The 19,643-nt window shown below is 41.3% G+C and overlaps 5 protein-coding genes across 5 annotated transcripts; 3 read left to right on the forward strand and 2 right to left on the reverse strand.

Annotated features, from left to right (window-relative positions):
• Positions 1 to 17: 17 nt before the first annotated feature.
• Positions 18 to 1,193, reverse strand: TRUGW13939_06108 (uncharacterized protein; the record flags this gene model as incomplete). Its single annotated transcript, XM_035489265.1, has 1 exon — positions 18 to 1,193. The coding sequence occupies one exon, from the start codon at positions 1,191 to 1,193 to the stop codon at positions 18 to 20; it is 1,176 nt and encodes a 391-aa protein (XP_035345158.1).
• A 2,491-nt stretch (positions 1,194 to 3,684) lies between these two features.
• On the forward strand, positions 3,685 to 4,860 carry TRUGW13939_06109 (uncharacterized protein; the record flags this gene model as incomplete). Its single annotated transcript, XM_035489266.1, has 1 exon — positions 3,685 to 4,860. The coding sequence occupies one exon, from the start codon at positions 3,685 to 3,687 to the stop codon at positions 4,858 to 4,860; it is 1,176 nt and encodes a 391-aa protein (XP_035345159.1).
• Positions 4,861 to 4,913: 53 nt separating this feature from the next.
• TRUGW13939_06110 (uncharacterized protein) lies at positions 4,914 to 8,819 on the forward strand (the record flags this gene model as incomplete). The annotated part of the gene is made up of 1 exon (XM_035489267.1): positions 4,914 to 8,819. One exon carries the CDS (start codon positions 4,914 to 4,916, stop codon positions 8,817 to 8,819), a length of 3,906 nt encoding a protein of 1,301 aa, XP_035345160.1.
• Positions 8,820 to 8,942: 123 nt separating this feature from the next.
• On the reverse strand, positions 8,943 to 9,952 carry TRUGW13939_06111 (uncharacterized protein; the record flags this gene model as incomplete). The annotated part of the gene is made up of 2 exons (XM_035489268.1): positions 8,943 to 9,401; positions 9,452 to 9,952. 2 exons carry the CDS (start codon positions 9,950 to 9,952, stop codon positions 8,943 to 8,945), a joined length of 960 nt encoding a protein of 319 aa, XP_035345161.1.
• Positions 9,953 to 10,012: 60 nt separating this feature from the next.
• TRUGW13939_06112 (uncharacterized protein) lies at positions 10,013 to 10,285 on the forward strand (the record flags this gene model as incomplete). Its single annotated transcript, XM_035489269.1, has 1 exon — positions 10,013 to 10,285. The coding sequence occupies one exon, from the start codon at positions 10,013 to 10,015 to the stop codon at positions 10,283 to 10,285; it is 273 nt and encodes a 90-aa protein (XP_035345162.1).
• Between the last annotated feature and the right edge of the window lie 9,358 nt (positions 10,286 to 19,643).

The following is a 19,643-nucleotide window of genomic DNA, read 5'->3' on the forward strand; positions in this document are numbered from 1 at the left end:
ATGCAAGCACCGGGGTCCTAGTTTTTTGACGGTTCGGACGCCTTTCGCGCTTCATCGAACCCCTTTTTGTAGCATTCCCTTTCCCAGTGTCCTACCTTGCCACAATAGTTGCAGGTGGACCCGGTCCGATCCCCTTTAGGCTTCCCACGTTCCTTTCCCTTCGGGTTTCCGCCACTGCTTCTGCCCGCAGCGGCCTCGTCCCTTCGGGGGAACTGGTCATCCTTCCCACGTTTGTCCATGGGGGGTCTCGCTCCAGCGCGGCGATGGTTCGGGGCTGCCCGGTATTCGTTACCGCTGCTGCCGTGACCATCCCGCCGTCGGGAATTTCTTGTCTTTTGACGTTCGGGCATGGCATCTTCCAGCTTCTGCAGGAATTGCACGGTGCCCTCGTACGTTCGGGGTTTCTCTGGATACTTCTGCGACTCATCTTGGATGGGCCGCAGGACCTTTACCATGAGAAGCTTCATACGCTGTTCCTCGCTATACTGCATGTCCATCTGGTCTTCGAGGGTTCGCAGGTAGCGGGCAAATTCCCATACCGATTGACCCTCCAACTGCCTGGCATCATTATGATCTCGTGTGGCAGCAATGCGAAGGAGCTCAGGATCATGAAACAGTCGCCGCAGGTGCGCTTTGAAGTCTTCCCAAGTGATAGGTTCTGGTTCCTTCTCCTTCCGGTACATATTGAAGTTGAGAAATTGCTTGGAGCTCAGGTTGTCCGAAGCTTCGCCAACTTTATGGTGTGGATATTGGCTATACCACTCTGGATATCTACCGAACCATGATTCCGCACGTCCTATGAATGTCTCGAGTTCGGTCAGGGATTTCCCACTGTAGGGGTCCTTCATTTTGAATCTCGAGGGGCGCTTCTCCGCAGGAATCGTATCGGTTCGGGGTCTCTTTTCCCCATGAGCGCTGCTGTCGGGGGTTCCGGTGTCTTGGTTCTCGTGCGCCGGTGCGCCACGTAGCTGCGCTCGGGTTTGTAGGATCTGCCGTTTCAGGTTCGCGATATGGAGCTCTTGGTCTAGCTGGGTTTTCATGGCTTCGAGTTCTTCCATCGACATGTCCTCCAGTTCCTGTTCCGGGGGTGGCCGCACCATCCCTAGGTCCAGGTCTTCACTGGTGGGGTGATTCCCTTCCAGTTCTACCGCCGGTTCTTCCCTATTACCATGTCCATCCAGTGTTTCCGACATGCTGGGTTGGATTTCTGCCGCCGGTACGGAACGTTCGGTGGTATCAGTGGGAATAGGGGTGCTCCTGGTAGTAACCATAATTCCGAAACTTGCTAGCCCTCTTCCCGAAGGTAAAGAGCAATCAGAATGTGAGGATATTATATAGAGAGCAGGCAAGAGTTGGATTCGATAGTAAAGCTATGGTTCGCTAGGTAGTCAAACTGATTGCTGACCTTCGGCAACCCCTGTGCGAAGGTCAGTATATATATATGCCGCTTCATTAGTGGCTTGGCAACCCTCTGTGAGGCTAGTGTAGCGAGGTGCGGCATCTGGTGCGTCCCGAAGGTCTCACGGCCTCACATATATTTATTTATTTATTTAATCAAATTTAACGTCTATACCGAGCCCTAGGCTATGACAGACAGAGTATTCTAATATAAATCTATACTAAAATATTATAACCTAGCGCTCTTAATTCATATAAAAACAGATACTTTAAATAGAGCCCTAGAAGCAGTAATTACTTAGCTATTTAAAAATTCCTAATAGTATCTAATAGCTTTCTAGTCCTAGAAGCTTAAGGGATTAAAAATATACTATAAAATATATAATTTAGAATTTCTAGTAGTAATAGAAACTTTTAAATACTGATAGCAATATCTAGAAAGTAGCTAATATATAATTAAGATTCTGATAGATTATAGTAATTTACAGTACTTCACTACTACTAAAAAACTTAGTAAATATCAGATCCAATAGATAGAATATCTATCAGTATTTAATTTTAATATAGAATACTATCTAGATTTAAAAAACCCCATAGATATACTAAGTCATTATCTAGACTATATAGATAGTATTAAAGAAGATATAATAACGCTTTTAATTTTATAAAAAAAGCTATAAAGAGGTTATTTTAGAAAATAAAAATAAAATCTAATCTTTTTATATAACTAAGAATTATTTATAAATGTATTGATATAAGTATAGAAGGTTCAGAGGATATTTTTTACTATTAATAAAGAAAATACCTATAGGTCTAAAAAAGGGAATACTTCTATAGATAAGAACAGCGGGCAGGGGCGGCCCGCTATTGTAGGCAACGCCCAAACGTTAGTTGTTAGGGTCTTAGCCCCTGGGATACTCAGGCTTCGCTCTCATAGAATAACCGCACCTGGTCCGCACCTGATTCACTATAGAAGAACCCCCTAACGCTACACCAGATTCATTAGGGCGCCCCTAGGACCCACACTTACCTGTATCAACATTCAATAATATAAACTTCTATGAACTTTTTCCTTCTCTTTCTCACATTTGAATCTACTTAATTCCTAGACCTATATAAGGCCAGTAAAATGGGATCTAGCCTGTAATATTAGATTTAAATATCTCATCCCTCTTCTCTATTTAAAGGGTTAAAAACGCGCCACTTTCTTTATCCAAAGGGTTAAGCTATACGATTACTCTTTATTTGTTTGAGTTAAGCCTTTAAAAACCATACCAACTCTCCTTATTCAGAGGATTGAATTATTATATCACCACTCCTTAACAACTGAATTAAGTATTAAGAAATTTCTCTATTATAACGAATAGCCCACTGAGGGATAGCCCGGACCAAAAAGGCATATCTTTGGAACTAAACTAGCTGTTATTAGAATAAATATAATAAATAGAACTTCTTCTAATAAATATATCTATTTATCTATTACATATTGAAGAATAAGTTAATAATATAACTGAACCACCTATACCTAAGATCCCTACTGATGCCACATCATTGGTAATCTCTATATACAGTACAAACAAACCATATTACTCCCTTAACTATCCTAATAAATATAATAACTCTGATTATTTATAATATATACAGTTCATAACAATTCTATATACAAAATTAACAGTCAATATATCAGCGATCAAAGGACTATACAAGCAACTGTAGTATGCCTATAAATAGTTAATAAAAAAGATCTAGATAAAGATCTATCTCTAGATACAGCTTCATAGAAATATAAATATAGTTATTCTTACTATACTAGAAGCTTTCTTTACACACTTTAATATACTGTTTGAAGATTATCAACTTATAGAGAAGACAAACCTTGAACTTAACCATATATAACAGAAACGCACCCCTTTCTAGAACTTTATTAGCGAATTTAAACAGATATTACTGTGAGGCCGTGAGACCTTCGGGACGCACCAGATGCCGCACCTCGCTACACTAGCCTCACAGAGGGTTGCCAAGCCACTAATGAAGCGGCATATATATACTGACCTTCGCACAGGGGTTGCCGAAGGTCAGCAATCAGTTTGACTACCTAGCGAACCATAGCTTTACTATCGAATCCAACTCTTGCCTGCTCTCTATATAATATCCTCACATTCTGATTGCTCTTTACCTTCGGGAAGAGGGCTAGCAAGTTTCGGAATTATGGTTACTACCAGGAGCACCCCTATTCCCACTGATACCACCGAACGTTCCGTACCGGCGGCAGAAATCCAACCCAGCATGTCGGAAACACTGGATGGACATGGTAATAGGGAAGAACCGGCGGTAGAACTGGAAGGGAATCACCCCACCAGTGAAGACCTGGACCTAGGGATGGTGCGGCCACCCCCGGAACAGGAACTGGAGGACATGTCGATGGAAGAACTCGAAGCCATGAAAACCCAGCTAGACCAAGAGCTCCATATCGCGAACCTGAAACGGCAGATCCTACAAACCCGAGCGCAGCTACGTGGCGCACCGGCGCACGAGAACCAAGACACCGGAACCCCCGACAGCAGCGCTCATGGGGAAAAGAGACCCCGAACCGATACGATTCCTGCGGAGAAGCGCCCCTCGAGATTCAAAATGAAGGACCCCTACAGTGGGAAATCCCTGACCGAACTCGAGACATTCATAGGACGTGCGGAATCATGGTTCGGTAGATATCCAGAGTGGTATAGCCAATATCCACACCATAAAGTTGGCGAAGCTTCGGACAACCTGAGCTCCAAGCAATTTCTCAACTTCAATATGTACCGGAAGGAGAAGGAACCAGAACCTATCACTTGGGAAGACTTCAAAGCGCACCTGCGGCGACTGTTTCATGATCCTGAGCTCCTTCGCATTGCTGCCACACGAGATCATAATGATGCCAGGCAGTTGGAGGGTCAATCGGTATGGGAATTTGCCCGCTACCTGCGAACCCTCGAAGACCAGATGGACATGCAGTATAGCGAGGAACAGCGTATGAAGCTTCTCATGGTAAAGGTCCTGCGGCCCATCCAAGATGAGTCGCAGAAGTATCCAGAGAAACCCCGAACGTACGAGGGCACCGTGCAATTCCTGCAGAAGCTGGAAGATGCCATGCCCGAACGTCAAAAGACAAGAAATTCCCGACGGCGGGATGGTCACGGCAGCAGCGGTAACGAATACCGGGCAGCCCCGAACCATCGCCGCGCTGGAGCGAGACCCCCCATGGACAAACGTGGGAAGGATGACCAGTTCCCCCGAAGGGACGAGGCCGCTGCGGGCAGAAGCAGTGGCGGAAACCCGAAGGGAAAGGAACGTGGGAAGCCTAAAGGGGATCGGACCGGGTCCACCTGCAACTATTGTGGCAAGGTAGGACACTGGGAAAGGGAATGCTACAAAAAGGGGTTCGATGAAGCGCGAAAGGCGTCCGAACCGTCAAAAAACTAGGACCCCGGTGCTTGCATGTAGCGGCCGCGCTGGGGATAGCCCATGAGGGGGATATGGGGGAAGAGCAACTGTTGATAATAGAAACAGAACTCCCCAAGCTACTGGGAACCGCGAAGGTGCGGACCCTTATTGATAGTGGTGCCCAGGGCAATTTCGTAAGCCGGGAACTCGCTGAGAAGTTCACCGGGACTACTGGAAAAGCCCCCAGGCTAGTAAAAGCCATTGACGGGCGAGTTGTCCGAACGTACGGGCAACGCCACACAGATATAAGAGTCACGGACTCCGAGGGGCTGACCCGAATGAGCGGGCACCCCCTTTATACAGTGGATATCGATGGATATGACATAATCCTCGGTATGCCCTGGTTAAAAAAGACAAATCCCGACATAGATTGGGTCGCAGGGCGGTTTAGATACCGGGACCGTGCGTTGGCCGAAGGGATAGAGACTATGTCTCCCCATGAAGCATACGAAAGCCTGGTAGCCGGGTGCGCGGCATACTGGATAGACCCCCAAGACGCACCAGAATTGGGCTTGCGCTTATATGCCGCTCGTATCCCGCAAGGGGATGACGGGGCGCGCATCTGGGAAGCACCGTCGGACACAGAGATGTCTGGAACGGATGAGCTTCGACTGCCAGATTATCTATCCGACTATGCGGATGTATTCTCAGAGAGAGCTGCCGGTATGCTGCCCGAACATGCGGAGCATGACCATGCTATAGACTTAGAACCGGGGACAGCTCCCCCTTACAAACCTATATACGGGCTCACGGAAACCGAACGTGAGGTCCTAAAGAACTACCTGAGTAAAGCACAGGAAAAAGGTTGGATTAAACCATCCAAAAGCCCAGCAGGAGCCCCTATCCTTTTCGTACCGAAAAAAGATGGTGAGCTCCGACTGTGCGTAGACTATCGGGGACTTAATGCAATCACGGTAAAGAACCGTTACCCAATTCCCCTGGTCCGAGAGACGTTGGACCGCTTTGCTGGCGCGAAGTATTTTACCAAGCTGGATCTGAAAGATGCATACCATCGTATCAGAATCCGAACGGGGGACGAGTGGAAGACCGCTTTCCGAACCCGTTATGGCCACTTCGAATACCAGGTGATGCCATTCGGCCTTGCAAATGCACCGGCCACATTCCAGGCATATGTCAATAAGGCAATGTCGAACCTATTGGACACCTGTGTGGTAGTATATCTAGACGATATAGTCATATATTCAGCCGACCTGCAGGTACATGAAGCCCAGGTGCGGGAAGTTATGAGCCGATTGAGAAGCCATAGCTTATACTGCAAGCGAAGCAAGTGTAGCTTCGGAGTGGACACCATAGAATATCTTGGGTTCATTATAAGCCCACAAGGAATAACGATGGACCCGGACCGGGTTCGTACCATCGCAGAATGGCCCGAACCGCGGACGGTTAAGGAGGTCCAGTCGTTCTTGGGGTTTGCAAATTTCTACCGTAATTTCATACATCAGTTCTCGCGCATGTCAGCGCCGCTATCCGAGGTGACCAAGGGTCCTGCGGGGAGAACAAAGCGCAATAGCCGAAAGGGCAGCGCCATCCAAGGATTTAATATAACCTCGGAAGCCAGAGAATCCTTCTTGAGCTTGAAGCAAGCGTTCCAGTGCGAACCTGTGCTAAGACATTATGACCCAGCGCTCCCGATTCGCATAGAAACAGATGCTTCGGGCGGAGCCCTAGGAGCGGTAATCACTCAGCTGTTTGAGGATTCCCAATGGCATCCGATAGCCTTCTGGTCCCGGAAGCTCAAGGGACCAGAGGTGCGCTATGAAGTGCATGATTCGGAACTTCTAGCGGTAGTAGAAGCTTTCAAGCACTGGCGGCAATACCTAGAAGGTAGCCGACATACAATTAGGGTCCTGACAGATCACAGTAACCTGCGGTACTTCGCTACCACTAAGGAACTCAGCAGGCGTCAGGCCCGATGGGCAGAATATCTATCGGCATTTGATTTTAATATAGAATACCGCCCGGGTTCAAAGAACCCCGCAGATGCGCCAAGTCGTCGTCCGGACTATATGGACAGTGTTGAAGAAGACACAACGACGCTCCCGACCCTGCAGGAAAAGCTGCGAAGGGGTTACTTTGGGAAACAAGAACAAAACCTAATCTCCCCACATAACCAAGAATTATCTGCGAATGTGCTGGCGCAAGTACGGAAGGCTCAGGGGACGTCTTTTACCGTCGACGAAGAAAATGCCCGCAGGCCCGAAGAGGGGAATGCCCCTGCGGATGAGAACACCACCGCTGGCGATACAGGGGGTCTAGAACTCCTGGTGCCACGGTCCCTAGCGACCGAAGCTATGAGGACTGAGACGGCCTATTCAGAAATGAAACCCGACATGGAGAGTCTCCTTCGAAAATGCCAACAAGGGGACGCCTTTGTATGGAAGAAGTCGAAAGAACTCCGTGCGGGACAGGCCGAGGGTTCGGTATGGAGTATCGGGGAGCGTGATCTTCTCCGGTACAAGGGGGCCGCATATGTGCCACCCGATAAGGCCTTGCAGTCGGAAATCATGAAGAATAACCATGACGATGCGCAGGGAGGCCATTTCGGAAAAGCCCGCACTGTAGCGGCTATCCGTCGGAAATACTATTGGCCGGCATTAGAAGCCGACGTAGACTACTACATCCGAACCTGTTCTACCTGCCAACGGGTCAAGGTACACAGGCACCGGCAGTATGGGCTACTCAAGCCGTTGCCAGTTCCATCGGAACCGTTTGAAACGGTAACCATGGACTTTATAACAGGATTGCCACCTGCGGGATGGCAGGGAGCGACGGTTGACGCTATACTGGTCATCGTCGACCCATTCTCAAAATACACTATCTACTTGCCGACGCAGAAAGCGTTATCGGCCGAAGGACTAGCGAAGCTACTCCTAGAGAACCTAGTGCAGTGGATTACCTTCCCGCAGTATATCGTCTCAGATCGGGATAAGCTGTTCACCAGCGAATTCTGGCAAACCATGTGCTTCTACCTGGGGATAACCCGGAAACTGTCGACGACAGCCCATCCACAAACGGATGGACAGACGGAGCGCCAGAATCAGACGGTGGAACACTTCCTCCGATGCTACGCGAACTATGAGCAGACGGACTGGCCACGGTGGATCCCACTGGCGCAGAATGTGTACAACAACAGTCGGCATAGTGTCACAGGGCAATCTCCAATGGAAACCCTCATGGGATTCCAGGGAGACCTGAGAATAGATGTTCCCAAGGACGCTCCCTCAAGTCCGAAGGATTGGGAGCCACGTGCCATAAACCGGATAGAAGAGCTCCGTACCAAACGGGCAAACATTCGGGAACGCTTGGAAGAAGCTAAGGAAGCACAAGCGAAGTACTATAACCGGGGAAAGATTCATCGGGAATTCAAAATCGGAGAACAAGTCATGCTTCGGGCAAAGAATATAGCTTCGCTCCGATATAATGAAAAACTAGCCGATAGATATCTAGGCCCATTCCGAATAGTAGATACATGGGGGTCAAACGCATACAAACTTGACCTTACTCCAAGATATAGAGGAATCCATCCAGTTTTCCATGTCTCTCTACTGGAGCCGCACTACACCAACGCTGGGAACCATACTTCTCCAGGACCGGTACTAGTAGATGGCGAACCTGAGTATACTATTCAAGGAATAGTTCGGGACCGGAAGAGAGGCAGGGGAACGGAATATATGGTCCAATGGAAAGGGTGGCCGATTGAGGAAGCCACCTGGGAACCAGAAGAAACTGTCGGAGAAACCGAAGCCCTTGACGTCTATCTGCAAAAGAAAGCCGAAGGGCAAACTACGTTGGAACTACGCCAGCGAACTAAAGGGAAGAGGAACGAAAGGGACTTTCCATTGAGGGCCCGAAGGCCGCGCATGCTGCGCAAAAAAGACAAAGAACAAAACGAACCCGAACCACCCAGGGGTATCTAAACATAAGCCCCGCAGGGCACCGCACCAGAACACCAGGATATTCATAAAAAGCCCCGAAGGGCAAGCAAACACATTTCAATTCAGGCCCGAAGGCCGCGGCATCGCCGCACAAGAAGGAATTTTTCAGACATACCCCCGATAGTGGAGGTAGTCACCAAGGGCGCGAGTTGCCTCGTGCACCCCAGCCAGCAGGCGCGCGAGTTCGGGATCGAACCCGGCGCCATAACCACCAAAGGGTTCCCTGTAACCAGGGGCGGGTAACCCGCGCTGCATGTAGGGCGACATAGTCGGCCCATACGGGGCAGCAACACCCAACATGGGGCCGCCGAAGGGGGCAGGGTATCGGCTCATGGACTGCTGGGCAGCAGCCGGGGGATCCGCCGTCATAACGGCGGGCGAATCACCCTGCGTCGCCGCAGCAGGAGCAGAACTACCCACACCGGTTGGGGGCTTAGCCGAACGAGGATCAGACCGACGACGCATCGCCATGTCCAATGCCTTGACGGCATCCTCCCAACCGGCAGCACGGGTCGCCACCAGTTCCACGGTCGCGGCAGCCTGGTCGAGCTGCTCCGCGGGAACCTAGCGAACGTCAACACCTGCGGAAACACATAGGCGAAAGGGGAACTCACCGGGCAGCACTCGGCCGCAGACTTTTTCAACCCCTTGCACCGGGGGCAGGGTTCGTCGCCGGGGCCGGGGCACTCCAGGTCAGGGTCGCGGCCCAACGACCGCAGGCACCGCTGGCAAGGCAGGAAATGCGCCTCCAGGAGACGCGCACGAGGCCTGCGACGGGGCGAGGGGGTCGGCGTGCTGGGCGGCGCAGCATCGGCTTCGTCGTCTTCATCATCGTCGTCGTCTTCGTCCTCGACGTCGTCCCCATCGGCATTGGCAGGGGAGGGGGAGCGCACGCGCTTCTTCGCAGAGGGGGGAGCAGCGGCGGACTTGCCCTTCTTCGAGGGTGACTTCTTCGACGATTTCTTCTGCACTGCAGACCGCAGCGCACCAGCGGCCACACCACCAGCAGTACGTGTTGGCCGGGTACGGCCCGACGCAGAGATATCCCCGCCAGAGGACGAGGTGATCAGCGAAGTAGCTGGGAGGCGGCGGGGGGTCTTCTTTTTTGGAGCCATTCTGCAAACCGTCAGCGAACAACGAACCGAGCAAACGTTCGAACAGGCATCGCAATCGACATGAGACAACCAGCAGAGGACATATCACTTACGTTCGGACAGCACAAACGAACGAGAGAGCAGGGGGGACAAGCACAGGGTCGGCAGCAGCGCGATAGACTGTTTGGTGGTGAGGAAGAAGAAACAAACGACGGCCCGACCCACAAACGATATATCAACAACACGCGTGGGTGGGTCCACACACCACACGCGCTGGTCCCCGTAACAACGGCGCCTGAGCTTATTTACACCTCCTACAAGAACCTGCGCGAAGAACACCGGCGCAGCTTCTAAGAAAAGGGGGGGTAATGTGAGGCCGTGAGACCTTCGGGACGCACCAGATGCCGCACCTCGCTACACTAGCCTCACAGAGGGTTGCCAAGCCACTAATGAAGCGGCATATATATACTGACCTTCGCACAGGGGTTGCCGAAGGTCAGCAATCAGTTTGACTACCTAGCGAACCATAGCTTTACTATCGAATCCAACTCTTGCCTGCTCTCTATATAATATCCTCACAATTACTTCTTACAGAAAGTCAATCATAGACTAACAATATAAAAATCTTATAACTAAAAACTGTAATTAACCAAGAAATAAGGCGTGCAACTATCAGAAACAATATACTAAAGTAGTATAAAGCTTTCTATAAACATTTATACCAAGTAATAAACAATCTTAAAAAGCTAAAAAAGATTAATAATATCCAGTCCTAATATAAACAGAACACTTTCTATCTATTTACAAAAAGAACCTCTCTTAATAGAGGACAATCCCAAGTTATAGATTAGACATCTATAGGTCTACTAATTAATACTATCAGAATAGATAACTGTTTTTAATATAGAAAACCAGATTATATTGTCTAATACTGCCCTAAATCTATGCCGCTCTATCAGACGCTATCTCTAAGGAACCATAGTAAGAAGAAACACGATACGTTCATAAGAATATCTAATACTAAAGTAAAGAAGAATGAAACCAAATCTAATACAGGCTTAGATAGCATATTAAAATTAAAAGAATAGCTCCTGCACAAAGTCACCTATAGGAGCTAAAATGCAAAACAGCTCGTGACTTTGAGAATTTTAAGAAGATGGTTAGAAGGTTTGATAGACCCCCATTCAATATAGACATATAGTTAGACCGTAGAACTAATGCCAATGCTTTAATTGATAGTGGGTACCTTACCTATGGGATCATCAAAGAGACCTTCGCTCGAAAGAAAAAGCTGAATTGTAGCGCTATTAAACCTAGACCTATTAAGAGATATGATGATTCGGCACCTCAATATATCAAAGAAATTGCATGCGTGACATTAGATATCAGGAGAAATATACAGGAGAAAGCCTACTTCTATGTGGTTCCGAAGTGCGAATATGATATGATATTGGGTCTTCTATGGATAAAACACTAATATGTAAGAATTGACGCTGCTGGAGGCTGACTGGAATTCAGGAACAGAATATCTGTTGATAAAAAGAACCTGTTATAATCTGAGTACGCTTTTTGATAGATCGGTGCAGCTGCAGTGAATATTTTGAAAAGGATGTGAAGTAGGAAAAAGGAGATCGATATATTTGTAGTCTCTATACAGGATATTAAGAAAGCTCTGGCTTCGAAACTATAGATAGATCCAGGGAATAAGCTATCTAAGTATTACCATAAGTTCCTAGAACTATTTAATCCAAAGAAAGCTGACAAGCTACTATTATCATATCTGAATATTAACTATTAAATTAAACTAATTAACGCCAACACGAAGGGATATAAGCCAGAGATACCATAAAGCCCTCTCTATAACATATTATAGAAAGAACTGCTAGTCCTATAGAAAACTCTCCACAACTTACTGTTGAAGGACTTCATATATATAAATAACTCACCTACTGTAGCATTAGTACTGTTTATAAAGAAACCTAGAGAAAAATTATGCTTCTACGTTAATTATTAGGCGCTCAATGCTATAACAAAAAAAGACTAATATCTACTACCATTAATACATGAAACCCTATAACGAATATCTAAAGCCTGATGGTTTATAAAGCTTGATATTACAACAGCCTTCTATAAGATACGCATCGCTGAAGGAGATAAGTAGAAGATAGCTTTCTAAATTAGATTTAGACTCTATAAATAGTTAGTAATATCTTTTGGCTTTATTAATATGCTAAGCATATTTTAATGATATATTAATTAGACCCTTTATAAGTTTCTAAACAACTTTATATCTATCTATCTAGACAATATATTTATCTTTATAGAAGGTAGCCGCGCGCACCATCAGAAACAGATAATAAGGATGCTAAAATATCTATATACTATAGGACTACAACTAGATATCAATAAATACAAATTCAAAATACAGACAACAAAATACCTCAGATTCATATTAGAAGCTGGAAAAAGAATCCAAATAGACCCCACAAAAGTCTCTACTATTTTAGAATAGAAAGTCCTAATATATGTGAAAGATATATAATCATTCCTAGGATTTATAAATTTCTACTAACAGTTTATCTAAAGATATTCTAATATAATCTATTCACTAATAGAACTAACTAAAAAAAGAACTATCTTTATTTAGACCAAGGCCATTAATAAAGCCTTCAAACAACTAAAACAAATATTTATAAGCAACCCAATATTAGTGCAATTCAACCCCAAGCAGGATACAATCATAGAAACCAACTCTTTAGAATATATCATAGAGGGGATATTATTACAATATAATAATAAAGGACTCCTACAAACCTGTGCCTACTTCTCCTAAAAGTGTATACCCACGGAGTGCAATTATGAGATCTATAATAAAGAGCTATTAGCGATAATAATGTATTTAAAGCAATAGAAACCTGAACTAATTAGCATTAAAGAGTTTACTATCCTAACTAACTACCAGAATCTTAAATACTTCATATAGCTCCAATAGTTGAATAAAAAATAAATAAGATAGACCAATATACTCTCATACTTCAACTATAAGCTCTAATACCAGCCAAAGCGACTAGCTGCCAGACTTAATATACTATCACAACACTCGCAAGATATACCTAATAAGATTGATAATGAACGCCTAGTATACCGAAATAAACATCTTATCAACCCTAACAAGGTACAGAAAGACTATCTAGAACAATCTCCCCAGGGTTACTTATTAAATACCACATCTAAATCCTATATCCACGCTATCCATATAAAGCACTTAATATCAATTAGAGAACAATAACAACTAGCTAAAGCTAAAAATAAAAATTATAAACAAATCAAAGAGGCTATATACTAGAAGCTCCTACAGTTTCCTTAAAATCTACAACTTTATACTATAGTATCCAAATGTATAATTAATACAATGGACTAATTACTATTTTAAAACCAATAATAGATACTAAACAGTAAACCACTCCACACTCATATTATATAAGATATGCATAACTCCTATTTCACTAAACACCTAGGCTAAAACATAATCTATACCATTATAGCCCAATAACTATATTAGCTAAACCTATCTAAAGATATCTAAAGATTCATAAATAACTATAATAAATATAGTACAAATACTATATAAAGACAACACCAATAAAAGTTATTAAAACCACTCCTTATTCCCTTGCGAATATAGCAAGATATTAGTATAGATTTTATAAAGAAACTCCTAATATCTAATAGAAATACAAATCTCATGGTAATCATTGACCAACTAGAAAAAGGAATTATATTGGTACTATACAAACACATAGATACTAAAACAGTAATATCAAAGTTCATTAACCAATTTATACACGAACATAGGCCACCTAGCAGCATTATATCAGATCAAGACATGCAATTTGTTAATGATCTTTAGAAAAATATATGTGAATATCTAAAGATTATAAGACAATTATCAACCATATATTATCTCTAAACTAATAAATAGATAGAACATATTAACTCTATGGTAGAAGAATACCTATGGAACTTCTATATCTATCTCTAAACTAATTAGAGCCCACTAACCACAATTATGTAATTTGTAATAAATAGGCGCGATGCTACTGTAACTAGTATTAGCTCTTTCTTCCTAACCTATAAATACAATGTTAAATCATTCTAGTTAGATAAAGCTATCTCCATATCTAAACAGCAAAGACCCACTACCAAATATACAAATAATATAGTTACTAAGCTACGGCAGGCCTTTAATATAATATAGACTGAGCTTGTCTCAACATAGTAACGAATAGAAGATAGTATAAACTATTACTAAGAGACTTCTCTAGAGTATAAAGTAGGACAGAAGATATAATTAGATCTTTAAAACATTCAGACTGAATAACCTTTAAAGAAGCTAGATACCTAATATACAAAATATACTATACTAGAGAAAATAGGATCCTATATATATCAACTCAATGTCTCTAGAATTATTTATGATGTTTTTCATATAACACTCCTCCGCCTTATAGGCATACATCTGCTCTCTTTATAGACCTAACACAATTACTAGCCATCAGTGCACCTAGTAAAAGGCAATAAAGAATATCTAGTCAATAATATACTCGACAAACAGACTATATATCAGGACCGCAGATATATAAAGCAATACCTTATTTATTAGACCAGATATACGCGACCTATATAGGAATCTATCCGGTCTATAGAAGATATTAAAGCACTCAACCACTGGTTTTAACACTATAATATCCTTGCTGAAGGAAGGAAATAATATTAGGATCTTAGCCCCTAGAATACTCAGGCTTTACTCTTATAGAATAACTACATCTAGTCTATACCTAGTTCACTATAGAAAAACTCCCTAACGCTACACCAAATTCATTAGAGCGCCCCCAAGATCCACACTCGCCTATATCGACATTCAATAATACGAACCCCTGCGAACCTTTTCCTTCTCTTTCTTACGTTCAAATCTACTCAATTCCTGGACCTATATAAGGCCAGTAAGACGGGACCTAGCCCGTAACATTAGTGGCCATAAGGAGGGGGTAGTGGTTGCCACCCACTATAAGCCCCCGAATCGTCCTGCGCATATAAGCGGCATGGGGTGAGGAAAGTGCAAGATACCTTGAAAGCCTGGATCCAATGGGGGTAGAGGCACCGGCTTATGGGGGGCAACCCCTATAAGCAGGCCTAATCCACACGAATCGCTGTCTGTCATAGCCTAGGGCTCGGTATAGACGTTAAATTTGATTAAATAATAATAATAATAATATAAACAGATAGACTAACTATAATAAATTCTACTAATATAGAATATATATAATAATAATTAGTATAGTATCACAGAGTAATCTTTAATAGAAACCTTTATAGAATTCTAAAGAGACCTAAGAATAAATATTTCTAAAAATATTCCTTTAAATCTAAAAGATTAAAAGCCACATACTATAGACTAAATAGAAAAGCTCTATACTAAATAAATAAATATTCAGGAATACTTAAAAGAAGCTAAAAAAGTATAAGTAAAGTACTAACGTATTTTATAACCCCCGTCGGCCACATAAGCCATCTCGGCCACCCGCCCCACAAAAAATTATTATATCGACAAAAATGGAATAAATAATCAGAATTACTATATAATTTCTATGTCAAATTGTTTGGACAGTACGTGCGAATATGCCCGATTTGTTTACAATTAGAACAGGTCCGCGGTGCGCGCCTGCGTGCCCCCGAAGCCACTTCTGGATTAGGAAGTTGTAGAGCTTCCTAGGCTGTTAACGCTGCTGCAGCGATTTCACGACCCTCAGAGACTGTCAAAATCCCTAATCGGTCAATTGGACAATTTCTTGTTGTACGTTTTTACTTCTGGTAATAGTTCGCTGCTTGTAGATTGTGGTTTTTTTGTGCCAGAATAGTAGCAGAATTCATCACTAAAGAGCATCCTTTTATTAACTAGTCTAACGCGCGCCTGGTGGATGAATTTGAATTAGTAAGACATTGTCTTATAAATCAATCTATCGTCCTCGCCTGGTAGGCCAAATTTTTGACATTTTTTAGTGTTTTTAAGGACTAATTTGCACTAGAATGGGCTATATTAGGGGGGGTAGGTGTTCACAATTAAATATCAAGCTTCGATAGTACATGTTCTGGGTTGAATGGAGAAATACCAGTTGCTGTAAAGCTGCTTTTAATATTTTGTATGGAATAGGCTTTATCTCAAATTTCCAAATATATCATCAAAAAATTGTCTTTATTGATATGGTTGACGCTACAGCGCATCCGGTTTTCGACTGCATGTCTATATAATCGCTTAAGAACTGTAAAAACACCTATATCAAGCAGCTGAAGCAGATGAGACGAGTGTAGCAGTATATATATAGGAATAATATTATTCTAGGTGTAGTACTGATTGAATAAAGGTATAAAATGACTGCTATAGCCATCAAGAACCAGCATGCAGTACCTTCCAGTTATAATCAGTCTTATACAAAGGTTAAAAATCTTTTGAAGCCATTCAATCCCAAGTTTGTCAGACGTCTAACCGTTTGGCGACTTAGTAATTAATCAATCAGGGAATAAACAGGATAAATTATATCAGTCAAGTAGCTTATTGACTGACTTCAATATAATAAGTAAGGGTAACGCGATTCTACGTATACTTACACATTCTATAGCTGTGACCTATTCCCAATTCCTAGGCTGCACCAGACAAGGTTTTTCTTTATAATTAGAGCTGCATACAACTTTTACAGTAGAAATAATCCCTATAGCGAACCCAGTCTCGTCAAAATTCCAAATGTCATCTTCAACAATCCTATACTTGGTAAAAGCGTATATAAAATCGTCAAAAAAGCCACTTATAATTATTAGATCCTTGCATAAAGCGCGCTCATAGTTATATTTGCGAATGTAACGAGTCTTAAGGTCTTGCTAGCGTCTTAAATAATTATTCACCCAGCATTTACCAACAGTAGGTGGTAAATCAATAGAATTGTGTTTAGCAAGCAAGCAATTGGCCATAAGCTCTACTATCGAAGGCCTAACAGGGCAGCCACGCTTATCTATAGAAATAATCTACTCGCGAAGTGATATTTCCTTGGTTTCTGATAATTTGGTGTTATGGGCACGCTTATATGAGCGTTGAAAGCAACCGCTATATCTATCTTGAAGCGTCGATCTTGGAACGTTGAAAAGGCGCGCCGCTTCGCGCACACTGGTGATTTGGCCTTTTTTTAACGCGTTTACAGCAAGCTGAAGTCTACCCTCATCGTTTGAGGGATTTTTTGCAGCGTTCCGAGGCATATTGCTGTGTTGGTGCGATTTTCAAATATGTGTAGGGTGGAAAGTGGGAGAAAATTGAGGGGGTGGCCGAGATGGCTTATGTGGCCGACGGGGGTTATAAAATACGTTATAACTAGAGAAAGATCTATTAGAAATTCAAGATTAAGAAATAAGTTATATTTTAGGTAAAAAATATAGCTTTACTTTAATATAATAAGAAATTAGCCAATAAATATCTAGATCTATTCCAAATATTAGATATATAAAGATTAAATATATATAAACTTAACCTTATTTCAAGATATAAAAGAATTTATTTAATATTCTATATCTCTCTACGCTATATTATACTAATACTAGGAACTATATATCCCTAGAACCAGTATTTATAAATAATAAACCTAAATATACTATACAAAAGATAGTTTAGAACCAAAAAAGGGGCAGAAAAACTGAATATCTAGTCTAGTGAAAAGAGTAGCTAACTAAAGAAGCTATTTAGGAACCAAAGAAAATAGTCAAGAAAACTAAGGCCCTTAATATCTATCTATAAAAGAAAACCAAAAAGAAAACTATATTAAAATTATACTAATAAACTAAAAAGAAAAAGAATAAAATAGATTTTTTATTAAAAGCTTAAAGGCTATATATACTACACAAAAAAAACAAAGAATAAAATAAATCTAAACTACCTAAGAGTATCTAAATATAAGCCCCATAAGGCACTGCACCAGAACACCAAAATATTTATAAAAAACCCTAAAAAATAACTAAACACATTTCAATTCAGGTCTAAAAACTGTAATATCACTATATAAGAAAGACTTTTTCAGACATACCCCCAATAGTAGAGATAGTTACTAAAGATATGAATTATTTTATACACCCTAGCTAACAGATATATAAATTCAGGATTAAACCTAGCATTATAACCACTAAAAGACTCCTTATAACTAGAAACAGATAATTTATACTATATATAGAGTAATATAGTCAGTCTATACAGAGCAGCAACACCTAATATAAAGCTATTAAAAGGGGCAGAATATCAGTTTATAGACTACTAAATAGTAGTCAGAAGATTTATTATCATAATAATAAGTAAATAACCCTACATTATTATAGTAAAAATAGAACTATTTATATCAGTTAAAAATTTTACTAAATAAAAATTAAATTAATAATACATTACTATATCCAATACTTTGATAATATTTTTTCAATTAATAGCATAGATCACTACTAGTTCTATAATTATAGCAACCTAGTCAAGCTGCTTCATAGAAATCTAGTAAACATTAATATCTATAGAAATACACAAATAAAAAAAAAACTTACCAGATAGTACTTAGCTATAGACTTTTTTAATCTTTTATAGTAAAAATAGAGTTTATCACCAAAGCCAAGACACTCTAGATTAGAGTTACAGTCTAATAACCATAGGTACTACTAATAAGACAGGAAATACACCTTTAAAAGATATATATAAAACCTGTAACAGAGCAAGAGAATTAATATATTAAATAGTATAGTATTAGTTTTATTATCTTTATTATCATCATCATCTTTATTCTTAATATTATTCTTATCAGTATTAGTAGAGAAGGAAGAATATACATATTTCTTTATAAAGAAAAGAATAGCAGCGGACTTATTCTTTTTTAAAAATAACTTTTTCAATAATTTCTTCTATACTATAGACTATAATATACTAGTAGCTATATTACCAGTATTATATATTAACTAGATACAGTCTAATATAGAAATATCTCTATCAGAGAACAAGATAATCAGTGAAGTAGCTAAAAGATAATAAAGAATCTTTTTTTTTTAAAGCTATTCTATAAACTATTAATAAATAATAAACTAAATAAATATTTAAACAGACATCATAATTAATATAAAATAATCAGTAGAAGATATATTATTTATATTTAGACAATATAAATAAATAAAAGAGTAGAAAAAATAAGCATAGACTTAGCAGCAATACAATAAATAGTTTAGAAATAAAGAAAAAGAAATAAATAATAGCTTAATCTATAAATAATATATTAATAATATATATAGATAGATCCATATACTATATATACTAATCTTTGTAATAATAGCATCTAAGCTTATTTATACTTCTTATAAAAATCTATATAAAGACTACTAGTACAGCTTCTTAGAAAAGAAAAGATAATATAAGACTATAAAATCTTTAGAATATATTAAATACTATATCTTGCTATACTAGCCTTATAGAGGATTGCCAAGCCACTAATAAAGCAGCATATATATTCTGACTTTTATATAAAGGTTGCCAAAGGTCAGCAATTAGTTTGACTACCTAGCAAACCATAGCTTTACTATCGAATCCAACTCTTGCCTGCTCTCTATATAATATCCTCACAGTTATATCTATAAGTAATAATCTTATTAT

This window comes from Talaromyces rugulosus, chromosome III (genome assembly GCF_013368755.1).
Source record: "Talaromyces rugulosus chromosome III, complete sequence".
Classification (NCBI taxonomy): Eukaryota; Fungi; Ascomycota; class Eurotiomycetes; order Eurotiales; family Trichocomaceae; genus Talaromyces; species Talaromyces rugulosus.